Consider the following 17680-nt stretch of genomic DNA (forward strand, 5'->3'; position numbering starts at 1 on the left):
TTAAGGGGAAGTGAGCCCACTAGTGGACACCCAGGGAAACAGAGACTGGACAGCGTGACAACTGTTAGTCACTGTAAATAAATAAATTCATTTATTCATTCATTCATTCAGTTCTGCCAAACTGCATTAAAGTATTGGTAGTATCCTTATTTGTTATAGCAGTTTCTTAGTTTTCTGACAAAATACTTTTCTGCCTCCCCTAGACAGTCATCTCTCAGTTCTGTACAAACAGAGTACATGTAAGGACTACTTGACTACAAGTCAATTCAACAGTAATGAGTTTGAGGGTATATAACATGTACAGTATTTTTACTGTACATCGAATAATGAAAATTCTATCATCTGAAGTACTGCTGCTACTGTAATTATATTGTATGTGTATTGTGTAAGTGAAACCCTGTAGATGAGTCTGTAGGCCAACTTCCCTCACCGTCAGTCCATGCAGAAGAACATGCTCAACTATAGTGCTTGTATTTCAACTGGAACAAATGAAACTTGACCTCTTCCCCTTCGTTTTTATTTTCCTTCCAATTCCTCTTTGTCTCCAACTACCAGGATTCATTTTCAGAAACACATAATCAGCTGTGCTCTTGTTCATATCATGCTGAGATTCTGACCTGTGTGTCATCAGTTTTGCTGCTTAATGTTCACACGTGGATAAATGTGTGCTGTTCAAGTTAATTTTTTATGCTTGAGTTAATTATATTGTGTGTTTTTGTTTTCTAAATTAGAACATGGTTAAGCCTGTGCAAAATTATGGAGTTTTGCAGAAAACACTGAGCAAATTGGAACGTGTGTGAAAACAGTTGAAATGTGTTAAAAAGTTTTGAGAAACGTGTCTGTTTTGCGAAAATTGGGTCAAATTAATCAATTATAATGTGTTAGCAATCGAGAAAAACTGTTATCAAGAATTAGAAATAGCATATTTTACCTGTAAATAAACAATTATGTTGAATTAAAAATAGAACTCCAACGTAGACTTTTGTACTCCAGCATGTTGCTCACTAATTAGTTAAGATTAATGTTGAAATGTAAGTAATGAATAAATTACTATAAAATAATAAATGTTGTTTTCAACGAATCGGCGAGTGAATTGTCTCACAGAACAAATCTTTTGAATGATTCAAATCTAGACTGTCGTCATATATTTAAATATATATATATATTTATACATGTGTGCGCGCACACACACACACACACATATGTGTGTGTGTGTGTGTGTGTGCAATAGAAAGATGATTTGGGTATTAATGACAAGAAAGTTAGATTATATCATGAGCAACATAAAAAGTATTTAACAATCATGAAAAGATGTACAGATCAGATAGGTTCTACCACAGATGGTGTGTTTATTTTTCAAAGGAATCATGATAAATGACAGATGTTGCATTTGTCATGCTCATATGAATAGCTTGAGTAAATACATACAGGGCATACAAATCAATATCTCAATGTATCCATGTAAAACCAACAACAACAAGTATATTTATAAAGATGTTAGAGCCTGATAAAGATTGTCTGATATCCATTTTGCAAAATATTATGAATAATTTGGTGTTATAGGACTGGAACAGTCATCCTATGTGGTATATTATAACCTGAATCACATACAAAATTAAAAATTACATTTTTATGTTCAATCAATAATGTAGACAAAAGGTTGGATCCGTGAAAATTCCCTTCAACATTAAGCAGTCGTACAACAAAGTTTGCAATTCAAGGTGCTCTGATAAGGCCTTCAGAGACAAATAAATTAATGAAGAATGAAAAAATGATTAAGGTTAAAGTATTTGCTTTAATACAATACTGCAAATGTTTTCATACTTCTAAACCTTGTTCAGAATTTAATAACTGGTTGGTAAAGCTGCTTTAAAAGTAGAAAAAACACTCAAATATTTGGTTTTCCACTTAGCATTCCACTTGTTTTAAACAAATTGGCACAGGCACACATTCGCACACACACATTACTAAAAATAATAAAGAAAAGGGGGTAGAAACAGATCATAAAAACGGCAGAAAAAAAACGGACAGAACATTTGCCATGTCTACTGTGAATAAAGCAGCAGTCTTTGCCATGGAAACAGTCATACAGCATCACATGGACTGTACAAAGTGTGAAAACAAACTATCACTAAATCTTTTAGCGTTACTAAATATTTTAACTTGGAGCCTGGTTTTAGATATCAGGCTCAGGTGAAGCGACCCTTTTAACCGCAGTGCTCGACACATGCATTCATATCTCTGTGTTGTGTTTGACACACAAATACATCTGTTGCTTTCCCTACTGCATATCCTTCAGTGTGATGTTAAAGTGTTAAGTGTCTGCTTGTGTAAAAGCTGAAAGTTGAAATCAGCTGTTTTTGTTCAGAGCGGCATTTACAGGTCCTGTTCGTGCATCTGCTGCTGCATTTTTTGAAGCATCTCCTGCATCCTCCGCAACTTTGAAAGACAAAGTGAATAATATTAGGCAGATTCAGCATTTAGTGTTGCAGAAATGCTCAATGTCACAGTTTTTAATTGACAGCTAAGAACTGAAATAACTAGATTAAACAGGACAGCTGACTCACCTCTTCATCTTTCATCTTTATCAGCTTTTCTGTCTCTGCGTCCGGGGTGGACAGTGGTAGTATAGGGATAGGACTCTCCACACGATTATCCTGGGACAGTTTGCTGGTGAGAACAGAACATCTTATAAGCGATAAAGACAATGGCAATGGTATCTTTTTCTATGATATTTATTAAGATATTTGAGAAAAGCATTGTGACTTGCCTTGTCATTTGCTGTATGCACTGCGCTCTGTAGTTTTCATAGTGCACGTCACACGTGATGTCTTTCAGGTCATGCATGTGTGAGCGAATCAACATGTTCCTCAGCTTGACGAAGTCACAGTGGGACTGATTTTCCACTGTGACAAAACATATGTGCACAAATCTGTTTGTGAAACCTTTTTAGAACATTTATGTTTAGCTTGATTAAAACTTATTCTTGATGCATTTGTTCTTATCAGTACAGAGTGTGTCTCTTGCAAAATTGAGATATTCAAGTGTAGATTTGTACTGACCTTCCACAATGCCCCATGGGTAAAGTCTCCCTCTCACCCGCTGACCTTTGACCTCCACTATCGTGTTGCTCCCAATCACAGCAAATGGAGTGCTTTCCTGAAACACACAACATAGAACATTTCAATTTTTTGCTTTTAACTTTGAAAGTTTTTAAAAGATTACACTAGTTAAAGTTCTCCAGGAAGAGTTGAGTTTACAGTCGCTTCTAGAAGATTGTGATTTATTCCCTTGTTTGGGTGAAATATCAATTTATTATTTGATTTCACTTCGTTTTAAATTTTTTAAAGTTAGTTAAGTCAACTCCAGAAAGAGCAGATTTTACAGCTATTTTCTGAAGACAGACTCCATCGTTCAGGTGAACTTTTTGTTTTGATTTTATTTATAGTTTATTGTCCTTTTTTAATGTAATTTTATTTATTGTACATTAATTCGTTGATTATACAAAATGTTCTTATTTTTTTAAGGTATTTTTTACATTTAATTAAAATGTAATGTTGATTTTTTTATTTTATTTATATTTTATATTATATATTATTTATATATTATATTATTTTTATTTATTTATGTATTTATTTAAGTTAGTTAGTCAAGTTCTGCAGTCGTTTTTCAAAGATGGATTCCCTTGTCCTGGTGGAATATTTATTTTTATTTTTATTTATAATTAATTTAAATGAAAAAAAAAAACATTTTAATTTGTATTTTTACTTTCACCGTTATTAATAATAATAATTTTGCTAAATTATTGTCCCAGAGGAGTAGTTAAGTGGATCAAACATGTAGCGTGGACCCTATAAACCAGACATCAACCTTGGATAGAAACAGCGAACATCAGTTTTCATGTCTCGAGTTTTTAAGTATCCATTTATGAGTGATAATTCTGACCTTTAGCTCTCGGTCCTGTTGCTTGAACTCCTCGTCTTCATCAGAATCACAGTCTGGGAACTGGTACACTTTGATTCCGAACTTCTCGATCTCTTCCCTCACCTTGAATAGAAGGATGGAAAACATTGGTTACGTCAGAAGCCCTGACACCATTGAGCGAGGATGCGGTGTGCATGTATGAACAGACTGAGGTCGAGGTGATCCGCTTTACCCTGTCCTTCATCTTCCTCATCTCCGCTGGCGTCAGACAGTCAGCCTTGGAAATGAGTGGAACCACGTTCACCTTGTCCTGCAGGGCTTTCATAAACTCCACATCCACGGGCCGCAGCCTGAGGGGGAGAAGAGAGAGTGAGTGGGCTTATCCGGTCTGTCATACGCCATTCAATTGGCTTTCAAAAAAACAGACATTTAGAGTCTAACTTTCAATGAGGCCATATGATGGACAATAAGATTTTTTGCTCATTCATAATCGAGTTTGATGTTTATATGAAGTTCATATTACCATTCAAATGTTTGGGGTCAGTTTTCTGTGTGTGTTTTTGAAAGAAGTCTTCTTCTGCTCATCAAAGCTTCATTTATTTGATTAAAAATACAATAAAAGTAGTGATATTGTGAAATATTATTACAATTTAAAATAACTGTTATCTGTTTTAATATATTTTAAAATGTATTTTATTCCTGTGATGCGCAGCTGAATTTTCAGCATCATTCCTCCAGTCTTCAGTGTCACATGATCTTCAGAAATCATTCTAATATGCTGATTTGCTGCTCAAGAAACTTTTATTATTATTATTATCAATGTTGACAGTTTTTGCAATAAGCAATATGATGGACAACTATATATATGTATATATATGATATTTGTCTGTTTCTATAGTTTAATAATATATTTGTAATTCTGTTAATAATTACTTAATAATTGTTTTATTTTGCCAAATTTAAGATGTAACATTTCATGTATTTCATTTTCATTTCTGCATTTGGCATTTAAGGCACAGTATACGTTAAAGGTATTATTTATTTCTTGATTGATTTTAGTTAAGCATTTCCTGGGAATCGAACCCATGACCTTAGTGTTGCTAGCAGCTTGCTCAACTGTTTGAGCAAAAGGAATGCCTTTATCTTAACATATTTTATTCAGATATTTAAAGTAAGCATATATTTTTATTTTGTACATTATCCAGTAGAGAGTCCTGGTTGGATTACCCGTGTCCGAACGGAGGGATGAAGTATAAGCAGCAGTGGACACGGTTATCCTGGATGTTCTTCCTGTTCAAGCCGCTTTCATCCCGAAAATACTGTTCAAACTGCTGGTCAATGTAGTCAGTGATGGCCTTCCAGCTGACAGTTGAGACAAAAGCCTCTGATTAGAAGAAAACGACACTATAATTAACAAATCTGAATTAAACTCTACGTATGTACCTCTCTGTATTATTGACAGCATCTCCAAAACCTGGTGTGTCTATAATAGTCAGCTTCAGTTTAACACCCTTCTCCTCGATGTCAACTGTGTGTTTGATGATCTCCACAGTCTGACTGATGCGCTCTAAACACCAAATACATATTTCAGGAAGGACAGATGCATCATTTAGAATACATTATTTAAATTGCAGTAAATCTGTGTGTATGAGAGCAGAAATATACCTTCAGCATTCAGTAGTTTCCTGTCATTGTACAAATCTGTGAGGAACAAGCTGTTGATCAGGGTGGACTTTCCAAGACCAGACTCCCCTAAAAGACAAGGAGTGTATACATGCAGAAATTCAGTTTTTGCTCGTGTGGTCGAGAAAAGTTTGAAGCTCTTTATCTGTCTGCTTTCAGTTGTATGAATCATTAAAAGTGGCAAAATAGACATTTTACTTCACAGGGTTATTATAGTTATATCAAACTAAAACTGAAACTAAAATAAAAACCAATACTAAAAAAATGTCATTACTTGACAAAATAAATGTTAATTAAAAAAAAACTTTTTATACAGCTATTTCAACTTTAATTTCAGCAGAATTTCTCATTTTAATTTAGTTTAAATTGATTTGCTAAATTAAAATGAAAAAAATGTAAAATAAATAAAATACAATTATTAATAAAATAAAACTATATAGACAGATAAAAAACACTAAAAATGACAAAACACACCAAAGTTTCTGTAATTTTAAATGAAAATGCAAAGTATAAAGAAAAAAAAGAAAAGAAAAAATATGAATAAACATCCATAGCTTCTCAATGATACTATTAACACTGTTACTCTGGTGTTTTGGGAGATAAGCAGCATTTTTTTAGTAATTTCTATATATTATTTTAGTATTTATTACTATTTTGAGTCTTATTTGTATTTTTATATTTTCAGTTATAATTGTAATTTTAGTTTAAATTTTAGTATTTTGTTACATGTCTTTTGTTTCTATTTAGGTTTAGGCTATTTATATGAATATTTAATTTATATTAATATTTAATATTTCTATTTTATTTGATTTTTAATTTCAGTTAAACTGAAAAAATTAAAAGTCATAATTTACTCGCCCTCATATTGTTCCAAACCTGTATGCCTTTCTTTCTTCTGCATGTGGAACACACACACACTCACACACACACACACACACACACACACACACACACACACACACACACACACACACTCACACACACACACACACACACACACACACACACACACACACACACACACACACACACACACACACACACACACACACACACACACACACACACACACACACACACACAAAGATATTTTAAAGAATGTTGATAACCAAACAGTTCTGGATCCCATTGACTTCCACAGTATTTTTAGTTCATACAATTGAATCAGACAATGGGAATCAAAACTGTTTGGTCACCAACGTTCTTCAAAAGATCCTCTTTTGTGTTCCACGGAAGACAGAAAGTCATGAAAACATATAGAAAGTCATGGAACAACGTGAGAAAATGATGATAACATTTTCATTTTTGGCTGGACTATCACTTTAAGGAACACAATAGTTTTAATATTAGTTATAGTTAATGATAAGGAAACTCACCTGCCACCATGAGTGTGAAATCGAAACCTTTTTTGACCGACTTCCTGTGAACCTGGTTTGGGAGGGTGGCGAAGCCGACATACTCTTTTTCCTAAAAGAATGGCATATATAATGAGATCATTTAACAGAACAATGCTACTACCACATCAATTTCCATATCAAAACAACTGTACAGTATGCAAAAATGGACATCAGCAAAGCAAATCATGTGATAGCTGTGGGATAAAGATGAATCCAAGCACCCAACCCCCATCCTACACAGCCAGCCTGATGTAGCCACACTCACTTCTTTACTAGGGCAATCCCAGAATTCCTGCCATGGTTCATTATGTTTAGGAGCCGCCAATGCCGAAGGCCTCACAGCCCATTTTTACAATATTACATAATTTATCCTATTATATAAAACCCTTCTACTGTCATATAGAATCATTATGCTTGGTTTGCATCACAAATATGCAAAATTAGCTCTGTTTATTGATCCAATGCATCTTAAAGAGCAGCAGAGTATGCAATTTGTTTTAAAATCCATGCAGGATCTGTGTTTGTATGAAACACAAATACAGTTAGACTAATTAGTAGAGTTTGCTTTTGAGAATGCATTGTATTATATTACAAAATAGCAATTTTGGATCAAAATGAGAAGGTCAAAACCTTAAAATCTGTTTTCGCACAATAGATTCTCCTGCTTGGGTTCATCTCCAGGATTGTTTGGCCTGTCTGGGAATCTGGCTGTGGGGGAGAGGTTTATCCTCACTTAGAGGCATGGATATTGGATTTTGCTTTCATGCACAGCTGGCAACAGTCACTTGAATCCATGTGCATGTATTAGTGGGCGTTCACTGAAACAAGACAAGAAATGAATTGAACGTGTCCTAGCAGACAGAGGCATTATTTTATTTCATCAGTCGTGCAGACTGACTGATAGTTCGCCCTCGGGTGGACATACGGAGAGCCAAGTGCACATTTAGACATTTTCTAAGCCAGTGCACAGAGCAGACCACATGAAGTCCTCATTTAACATGTTTTTTTTTTGTTTTTGTTTTTTGTATGTTTGTTTTTTATTTGAAGAGGAATATGTAATCATAGAAATACTGCAAAATAGTGTGGCATCTCATTAAAGAATGTAAAATACGTCTTTAATAGGATATTTATGATTTAAAAGCACTATATGGGTGAATTTCATCACAAAAATATATGAAATTACATTTTGCATAAAGCCAATGAACCCTATTTTTGGGACTATTAAGATTTTTAAAATTTGTGACATTATTTCAATATCAATGAATCATATTTCTCCCCTAATTATTATTATAGTAATGCATAAAGAAAAAAATGTCACTATGCAAATAATCTTAAGTGCAATACAAACATAATTATTATTTTTTTTCTGCAAAATGCAATTTCATTTCTATTTAATTCTGGGGTGAAGTATGACTTGTTTTTTTAGATTCACGCATATAATTAAAACAATAATTATGCTATTAGATACATTACATTTTAATGAACACGTTAGGACGAGTGCCTAATGGTATCTGCATCTTTGTCATTGTCCTCAAATGATGCAATGCATGCAGTTCTCCTGCTGCTTCACAGTGAGGTCAAACAGAGATTGTGATGAAATGTGGGACACTGAAAGCAGGCAGTGAGGATTAGTTTCATGCATTTCGGAAAATTTACAGCATCCTTGAATTTGATGGATAATTGCAATCCTTAAATGTCAGACCAAATATACAGAATATACTATTTTGGTGTCTCTCCCAACCAAACCGATGTAAGTGAGGCAGGAGCGTCATATGAGCCCCATGGCTCTATTCATAGCATTCCAACCCACTGTCCCAGAAATAGCCTATATGCAGCACGCCCACAGATGTGAATCCGTCAAAATATGGCAAACACATAGATAAAAATAAAAATAATAAAAATGATGATTGCAGACTTAAAAGTAGTCTTACCTCTGCATCCTCTGTTGTGTGATGTGAGACGCCCGCGGCAGGTGAAGGATGCAGACGCCCATTAAGGCGTTAAATCCAGAGCGATTGATGCAAACAGACAAATTACATTTCCCTTATTAAATCTTAATGTTATTTCAGTCCCCTACCGTTAACACCTCATGTCTTACCTGATTTCACCGTCCTGCTCTTGTACCTGGCGCTGCTCGTCATCCCGACCGCTTTCGGAACGCAATCACAAATCGTACTATGGCTAAGGCGGCTCATTAATATTCATTAGGCAAGTCTACTTCATTGGACGGTCACCGAGAAACATCTGCGCGAGTCCATCGCTATTGGATACCAACCGCGAAACTGCAGCATTACGTAATTAATATTCAGGAGATGAGGTTTGGCTATAGTAGGATTCATATATTGGCTTGGAAAACAGCTGGAATATATGATGCTGCCAGATGGGATATATACTGTATATATAAAATACAAATAAGGTAAGGGTTTATCAATCGATAAAAAGTACAAATATCCATATTAAAAAAGTGTGAAATGTAAATAAAAATGTGAAAGAAATAAATCACTATCAAACCGACCTATAAACATACATAAAAACAATATATATATATAGTTAAATGTAAAATAAATATATAAGTAATTAACTAATCCCAAATGATTTTAGTATATAATACTTTATTTAACTATTCCATTTGGCATTTTTTTACTTTAATTTACGCAATTATGTATTTTTTTATTTTATTAATTTTTTTATTAATAATACATCTTAAAAAATGATGGCTTATGTAAGTGGTTCTTCCAGTTTTGCGTACTGTAGAGCAGGGGTTTTCAAACTGTGGGTCGCGACCCACTCGTGGGTCACGGAATGGAACAAGGTGGGTCGCACAAAGTCACTTGGCTGCAGCTAATTTTGCGTTTCAATGACACACAGACACTAACACAGTTCAGTCTAGGGCTGCACGAATGTGACGAGTGGGGCGGGGCCTAGTGCCATGGGAACAGAGCTAGGCCGGTGGAGTGATTGGGAAATGAGCAACACTCACCGGTCTCAAGAACCACGGAGGAGATCGGAAAGATACAAAAGAGGAGCGATGACAGTGAAGGACGAGAGAGGACCAGGCCTGGGTTTTATTTTGTGTTTGTTTTTTATTTGTGCACGGCAGTCATCCGAGAGGGGCTGTCGCGCTGTTTTGTGTTTATTTGGTTATTAAAACTTTGTTTGATTGTCCGCCGGTTCCCACCTCTTTCCACGAAGGAGTCATCGAGGCGGTGGGCTGGAGTGAGTTCGCCCCCCCCCCCCCCCCCGGCAACTCACTCCAGCCCACCACATCGAGCACCCTCGGCGGCAGACTCCTTCGCCCTGCTCGATGGCACTGCGGATTCACCCCAGCGGCGAAGGATCTTCGGCAGCGCGCCCCTCCTTCCTCCCTGGCTTCGGCACCAGTGTAAAACATTAAAATCTTCACAATCACAGGAAGAAGGAGGCGGGAACTGGGAACCCACTCATCACAACGATATAGCCCACCAACATTAATAATGAACTGCAATATCCTTAGTGTGATTTTCAAATTGCAATTAAGTCCGTGTGCGTTGCGTGTTTTGAAGGTCTCAGAGCAATGTCATTAAAAGGTTCAATCGGTCTTTTTTTACCTATTTCACAATTATTTTAATCTCCAAACTGTTTTAGATAGTTCTGCTTTGCTTCTTATGCTTTTCTAAAAAAGTGTTGGATTGTGCTCCGTTCTCGCCGACACACACGGAAGGATCATGAATGCAACAAAACACAGCAGCGCAGATCACACTTCACTGGAGTGAGCCTGCTTCACGTTTTTATGGACACTACATATTTTAACGCCAGTAAACAAAAATTAAAACTTGTAAATTTGTAGTGAAATTTTCAGTTGTACTCTAAAATAAAATGGTTATTTTTCTTAAATACTTAATTTCTGTCATAAAAATTTTAAGTAAGATTAGGTTTAAAGTAATTTCACTCGTTGTTTTTTTTTTTTTTTTAATATTTTGGTGGGTCGTGAAATATATTACACTTGTCTAGGTGGGTCGTGGAATGGAAAAGTTTGGGAACCACTGCTGTAGAGAACTGACACATGGTGGCAGCATAACATTATATCCAGATTCACTGTATAAATGTTTGCACTACAGTGGTTTGAATGGATGCATGAGTCTTTGTGTGCTTAAATGATCCATTATAGCTCATGCATGTATTGTCATGCATTGGGATTTTCCTCACAGAGAACAAATGGAAAGGAAGATGTCCGGAGAGCAACACAATAGTGAGACCCTGCTCTGTAAATACTGCCCAGGAAACCGTGTTACAGGTTACAGCCTGCATGAACTACAGGGAACTGTTCAGAAACAGAGCAGTTTATTTATTCTAGAAACACATCAAAGGCCACTTAAATTAGGAAGATGCTGACATTGCAACTCTGCTGAAGAAAAAAAATGAAGTAAGTGAATGAATGTGGGCTGTATTTAGAAATGTCCTCTGTTTGCTGAGGAAATAATGTTGATATCTCTCATTTGCTTTCAGAAACGGCTGACTTTTTATTTTCAAAACATAGCCTTAATTGATATATAGCATCTTCTATAATTTACAAAACTATTTTAACTTTTCTCAGTTTTTAAGTTTGTGAGTTTTGGGCCCTCCAGTAAAATGGGCTTGCTCACTGTGGGCCATTGCTTTATTACAGAGGATTTGGTCAAACTAAATGCATGAGAAACATGTCAGATCATTTCTATGGAAACTTGAAAACTGACATCTTACTGTATAGTCCTCAAACAAAAGAGCCTGTTTTGATCCATTTGGAGATCATGAGATCTATAATGTTGTTTCAGCACCCTTTTTCTGCTAGATTCATACAATCCGAACCAGGGAGACTTTTCTTACATATAAATGACTTTGGATGACTTGATGGGATCAGGAAGAAGGTCAGCACTGCACTATGACTGACTGAAAGCTCACAATATTTTCCTTTGGTGCAGTTTGTAATTAATGTGGCTTATTGCTATTTCAGAGAAAATTTTATCACTCAGATGTAGCTCTTGCAGGAGAAATTATTCAATTATGTTGTTTAAAATCATGCAAACATTTTTAAATATCTTTCCAAGGAGAGTTAAAAATAAAAATAAATCACACAACTCCTGATAGCATAGATTATTTATTCTTTGAAGAACAATATTCAACAAAAGTCTGCAATCAACAATTTGGGTTCTCAGGAAAACACAGGCAATTAATCTCAATGATATCAAGAGAAAGAGCTGATTTTTCTTTCCCACAGGTACAGTCAGTACACAACTGCATTTTTTTCTAATGTTTTTGAAAGCTGCATTTATTTGATCATAAGTACAGTAAAGACCGTGATATTGTGAAATATTTTTACAATTTAAAATAGCTGTGTTTTCTTTTATTTGAATATATTTTAAGGTTTATATGGTAAAGCTGAATTTTCAGCATCGTTACTCCAGTCTTAAATGCTGATTTGATGTTGTCAATGTTAAAATATCTGTGCTGCCTAATATTTTTATGGAAACTGTAATATACTGTGAAATAGAAGTCTTTGGAACATTATAAAAGACATTTCTGACCAAGTTTTTTGATTTCATCTTTTGATGCGATGAAACAATCAAGATGAAAACTTATTTGCTAATAGATCTACATGATCTGACGATAAACTTGTTTATCTGATATAATTTTCATTGGTGCCAGAATAGCCCCATAAAGCATATTGAGAAATGAGAGACATATCTGGATAATGTCTAGTTTATAGTTATCTCATTAGAGTTTCTGTTGTGTTATTGCCCTGACGAAAGCTGATAGTTATAAACAATGGTGCAACAAAACAAAAACATCATCAAAACAGAGCAATCGCTCATGCGACCAAACTAGTGCAGGGGCAAACCGGAGGAAAACAATGATGGGAAAATCCTGTGTAGAAGCAGTGAAATTACCCAGCTGCTCCACACAGTCACCTTCCTGTGCTTCAGTGCTGGATATTAGACAGTAGCCAAACAATTAGCGTTTGCAATTAATAGTTCACTCCAGATCTGAACAATCACAGTACATCTATTTTGTAGTCACACTAGCATTGCTGTTGTACTTTCATTCTTCTATAACCTTGCTTGTTTTCAATTTGGTTTCTTGATTGAAATTATGGCTATGATGTAATCATGCTATTTCATGCGAGTATTTTATCTTTCCCTTGAGCAAAGACCATTGTTGCTTAGCTTATCATTGCATGCATCAAAAAAACCAAACAGATATCTCTATATATGGCTTGAGTCCCTCCTTCAGTGTAAAGGTGCTGTCACATTATAGTAATTTCAGCAAAATTTCATGAACAAAAATGGTCTGTTGTATATTGTCAATAGTGTAGTGATGTAAGAAGCACAGCTCACACAGAAGTCACTTTCAAACCAAGCAGCTTTCTGTTGGTCAATGAAGTAAATTCATATGGAAGCTAGTTTCCACCACAGAATAAAAAACTTTATATATATTTATTAAAGAATTAAGAAAAATTTGAAATTGTGGGATGTAAACTAAGTATTTGGTTAAGAAGTCATAATTGTGAGATATAAATCTATATCCAGATATCTTGGTTAATCTAATGTAGTACATAGCAGGTATATATATATATATATATATATATATATATATATATATATATATATATATATATATATATATATATATATATATATATAAAGAAAACAACTAGACAGAATAGAAAAAGAATAGAGAATGTTAGTGTTAGATGGTCATTTTTTAAATAATAAATAAAAAGAAAACAACAAACAAAACGATTTTTTTAAATAAAATGAAAACAAGAAACTTGAGTTAACTCTTAAAATTCTGACTTTGAGAAACAAAGTCCTAACTATGAGATATAAACTCAGAATTCTGAGGAAAAAAGTTATAACTGTGAGAAAAAAAAAGTCACAATATAAATTTTTTTTATTCCTTGGCAGAAACGGGCTTCCATACATTCACACTCTGAACCCGTCACGTGAATTTGACCAATAGAAAGCTGCTTGTTTTGAAATGACATCTGTGAAACGCTTACTCATATTTGCGTAAACAAGTTTTGTTTTGAAAAGTTCTGCTATCTGGCATCTAGCTTATTATGAAACCTGGTTACCTGCTGAAAGTACATAAGCACTGACACACACGCAGAACATGTGGATCTGTGCCAGTTGTAGTGACGCTGAGGCATTTTATTTGTTTCGTCTCAAGGTGCTCGATGTACTACAGGATGCTTCATGGTCACATAGATGCTTGCTGAATGCTTCCTCCAATGGACAGCAATGACACAATAACTTTTCTGGCACCTACAATAGCTCATTAAAGGTGGCTTGAGCGGCTGAGCACCAGCTCGGTAAAGATGCCTGGAACACTGCAGGAAACGTTTATTGTTCTGTACAAGCTGTTTCCTTGTTTCTCCTCTCATGACGTACAATGACGTGTGGGGGTTAAGGTAAATGTTTCTCTCTTTTCTCATAAAACCCAAGTCAAACTGAAAGCTATGATTATAACAGTGGAGAACGATACAAAACATTTTTTTTAATCAAAATCAAAATAATTAAAAATGTTTCCTTTTCCTTTTATTTATTTTTTTATTTTTAAGCACAGTAAGGATTTGACTTAGTTAAGCACTGCCATACAATATAAGTTACATTTTTTAAAATTGCAATTGATTTGGTTGTTTGAGTGAAGTTGAAATGCAAATAGAATACAATTGGGTTAATACGATTGTGTTAAAACCATTAATGTAATTGTGATTTTCTAAGCTACTGAACATCAAAAATTGTTTTTCGTAATCAAACATTGCTCTCGACATTTTACTCAATGCACAAATTTGTAGGAAAACAAAAGAAATTGCAGGGTCAGCTCATCCAATTTCAAGCAAATCTACCTTTTCTAGAAAAAGAAGATTTAAATTTTTTTTTTGCAAAAAGGTTATCTGAGAGGCTTTACAGTCCATAAATGTTTCTTTATGATGGACACAGGAAGTGGTCTCAGTCTTAAAAGAAGAGGGCTGATCTCAAGATTGATAGGGAAAATGGCTCAGGAAGTTTGAAGGAAACAGTGAGTCAGATGGGTGAATTTTCTCCACTTTAAGGGGCCAGTTAGAACCAGTTTGCCCTGGGAACATAAATGAGTAATTCCCAGCAGAATATTGGATGAAATGATGGTCATACTTGTACAAAGACTGTAAACACTGCTCTATATGAAGAACCTGACTCTCGATTTTCTTCATTAATGACAACATTAATGTACATGATACAATCAGACCTGCTTCCTGGTGATAACTGGACCTGGATATAAACTTCATTACTGTACTCGAGGAACACATTATAAAATTCATTTTGTAAGAAAGCTGTGACTCATGAAGGGTGGGTGGAACTCGATGACTCTTAAAGTTTGGCATTCGATTATTCCTATGAGCAATTGTGACTATAAACAAACCTCCTTTGTCATAAATCACCTTGAAGCACCAGCCTGCATTCCCCATGCTCAATGTTTAATCATGTATTCATTACAGTATCCAGAAATAATAATTCAATCTGGTAAATATTATAGTTCAAACATTCAGTAGGTTCACTCACACAGAAGTAGAATATGTTCGTCCTGTGAGTGCTTAATATGGTTATGTTCACACAACTCGGTTATTAACAAGAGTCATTTTTAAAGAAAACTTTTCTGTTATGTCAGTCCTGCTGCACTTCAGAATCCATAAAATCTACTCCAACCTGACCAGTGACATCACCTGATGTTCCAGATGATGTCATGCTTACAGCTGAGATTTGTGGCAAACGTGAAAATAGAAAAAGAGATCCACAATCAATAAAGTCTCTCAAATACTGTAGGCTGTGAGCTGTTATATATGGAAGCCCATTTCATTCCAAATCATGCTTTTGTAAGTCATAATTATGACTTGAAATGTTTTTATTATGGCATGCTAAATTGTAATAATTTGTAAAATTATAACATGCCAAGTCATAAATTTGAAATAAATTGGAATTATGACAAAAAGTCATAATTTTGAGACTAAATTCAAACAAGTCAAGTTGATAATGTACTAAGTTGAAGTTATGGTCAGAATTATGACTTAAAGTCAATTTTTATTATCTCATAATTATGACGTCATAATTTTGACTTAGTATGTCATAAATTCAGTTTATAAAAGTCATAATTTCTATTTAAAATTCCTAAAAAATTGTCTTATACGTATGACCTTTTGTATCAATTTTAATTTAGTACGTCATAATTTAAAAGTCATAATTTAGACTTTTTATCTCATAATTGTGATTTATCAAAGCATTATTTCTTATGTGTCAGAAATGGTCAAGTTTAAAATCAGTCCCAAACACTGTGTTAACATAGCTATGATATTTTGAGTGCCTTTTCAATAAAAATACAGTTTCTTTTTTTTTTTGCCTGATTAAGGTCTTATATAATAAATACTAATAATTAAGCATAAGTAAAACCAGTTGCGATCAATCATGAGCATTTTTGAAGAAAATCAGTTTAGTTTGAAAAGCTTGGGAAAGATTGATAATATGAAAACGAATGGTTGATTGCATAGTTGGATTCGCCATTATGCTAGAACAATAGTCTTGAGGGAAATAATAAGACAGGACAGGATTTCCGCACTATACAACTCCATCCGTCCCCATGTGGCTCACCTCAGCCTCACTGTTCATCACCCACGGGCCGAGATTCAGCTTCTGTGACTGCTGCCAAAGAAGGAGGACTTGACGCTTTGTTTCTGTGCTCACATCCTGACTGATGTTACTGATGAGGCCCACTGGATACGTGTTTGATCCCAGACACCTGGCATGGCTTCTGTGTACCGCTCAGACTAGAGGAAACATCTGCAGAAAACATGCACATCAGCGTTTTTTGTGCACTTCTGGTGTAGGTGTCTGTCAAGATTCTTGCTAAATGTGATAAAACATATCGCCTCGATGGAATGCTGGGAAGTCAGTGGCTAGTGCATGAACATGATATAAAGTCAGGCTTTGATTAACACAGCTTTGTTTGTGTTCTTTCTAATTATATTTCCATGTATGAGGGGCTGTTTGCAGAAAAGCACAGTTATGAGCTGACCTTGTTTTAATGTGTGTTCTGATTAAACGTGCACATACATTTGCATGTGCAAAACTAGATACTAAAGTGCTAAGTTGTTCTAGATAGTTGCTAATAGAGTTGTGCAAAATCAATCACTGTAGAATACCCATGAGGCGTGCCACTCGTATAGTTTTGAATGGGGAAAAATGCAATGCTCAATATGGCTGCCCTATCAAATGAATCCCCACCTTTTGAATAAAAGAGCCAATCGCTAATCTGTGAAGTCATCACGTCACTGCAGCTGCTGTTAGAAGTCCCTCTTGCTTTAGAAACATTCAGCATTCTAGGACTCACGCTTAGGACTGCGCATGGGCACTGGCAGGTCTAGCCTGAAATATACGCTTTTTTAATGCTATTTGAAAAAAAGAAAATACATTTATGAGACTATTGTTGTCAGATTTCATTAGTGATTTCAAATATGAAATTTAATCGTAAACTTGGTGAAAAGTTTTGGACAATTTGATGTTTTCCCAAAGAGAGGAGCTGGAATTGCATGCCCGAGAAATGTTTCAAAGATGGCCGCAGAGTGAAATTCAAAATAGAGGTTTGAATTTTAAATTATTTGTCCACGCCCCACAGGAAGTTAAATTGGA

The 17680-nt window shown here is 35.0% G+C and overlaps 1 protein-coding gene across 1 annotated transcript; it reads right to left on the reverse strand.

Annotated features, from left to right (window-relative positions):
- Positions 1-1329: 1329 nt before the first annotated feature.
- On the reverse strand, positions 1330-9145 carry LOC132132946 (septin-5). The gene is made up of 12 exons (XM_059545568.1): positions 9103-9145; positions 8936-8946; positions 6984-7074; positions 5590-5676; positions 5368-5491; positions 5152-5286; positions 4157-4274; positions 3946-4047; positions 3063-3159; positions 2771-2906; positions 2568-2670; positions 1330-2439 (listed from the first exon to the last, which is right to left on the reverse strand). Exons 1-12 carry the CDS (start codon positions 9143-9145, stop codon positions 2377-2379), a joined length of 1110 nt encoding a protein of 369 aa, XP_059401551.1. The 3' UTR covers positions 1330-2376.
- Between the last annotated feature and the right edge of the window lie 8535 nt (positions 9146-17680).

The sequence above is a fragment of the Carassius carassius genome, chromosome 49, assembly GCF_963082965.1.
Source record: "Carassius carassius chromosome 49, fCarCar2.1, whole genome shotgun sequence".
NCBI lineage: Eukaryota > Metazoa > Chordata > Actinopteri > Cypriniformes > Cyprinidae > Carassius > Carassius carassius.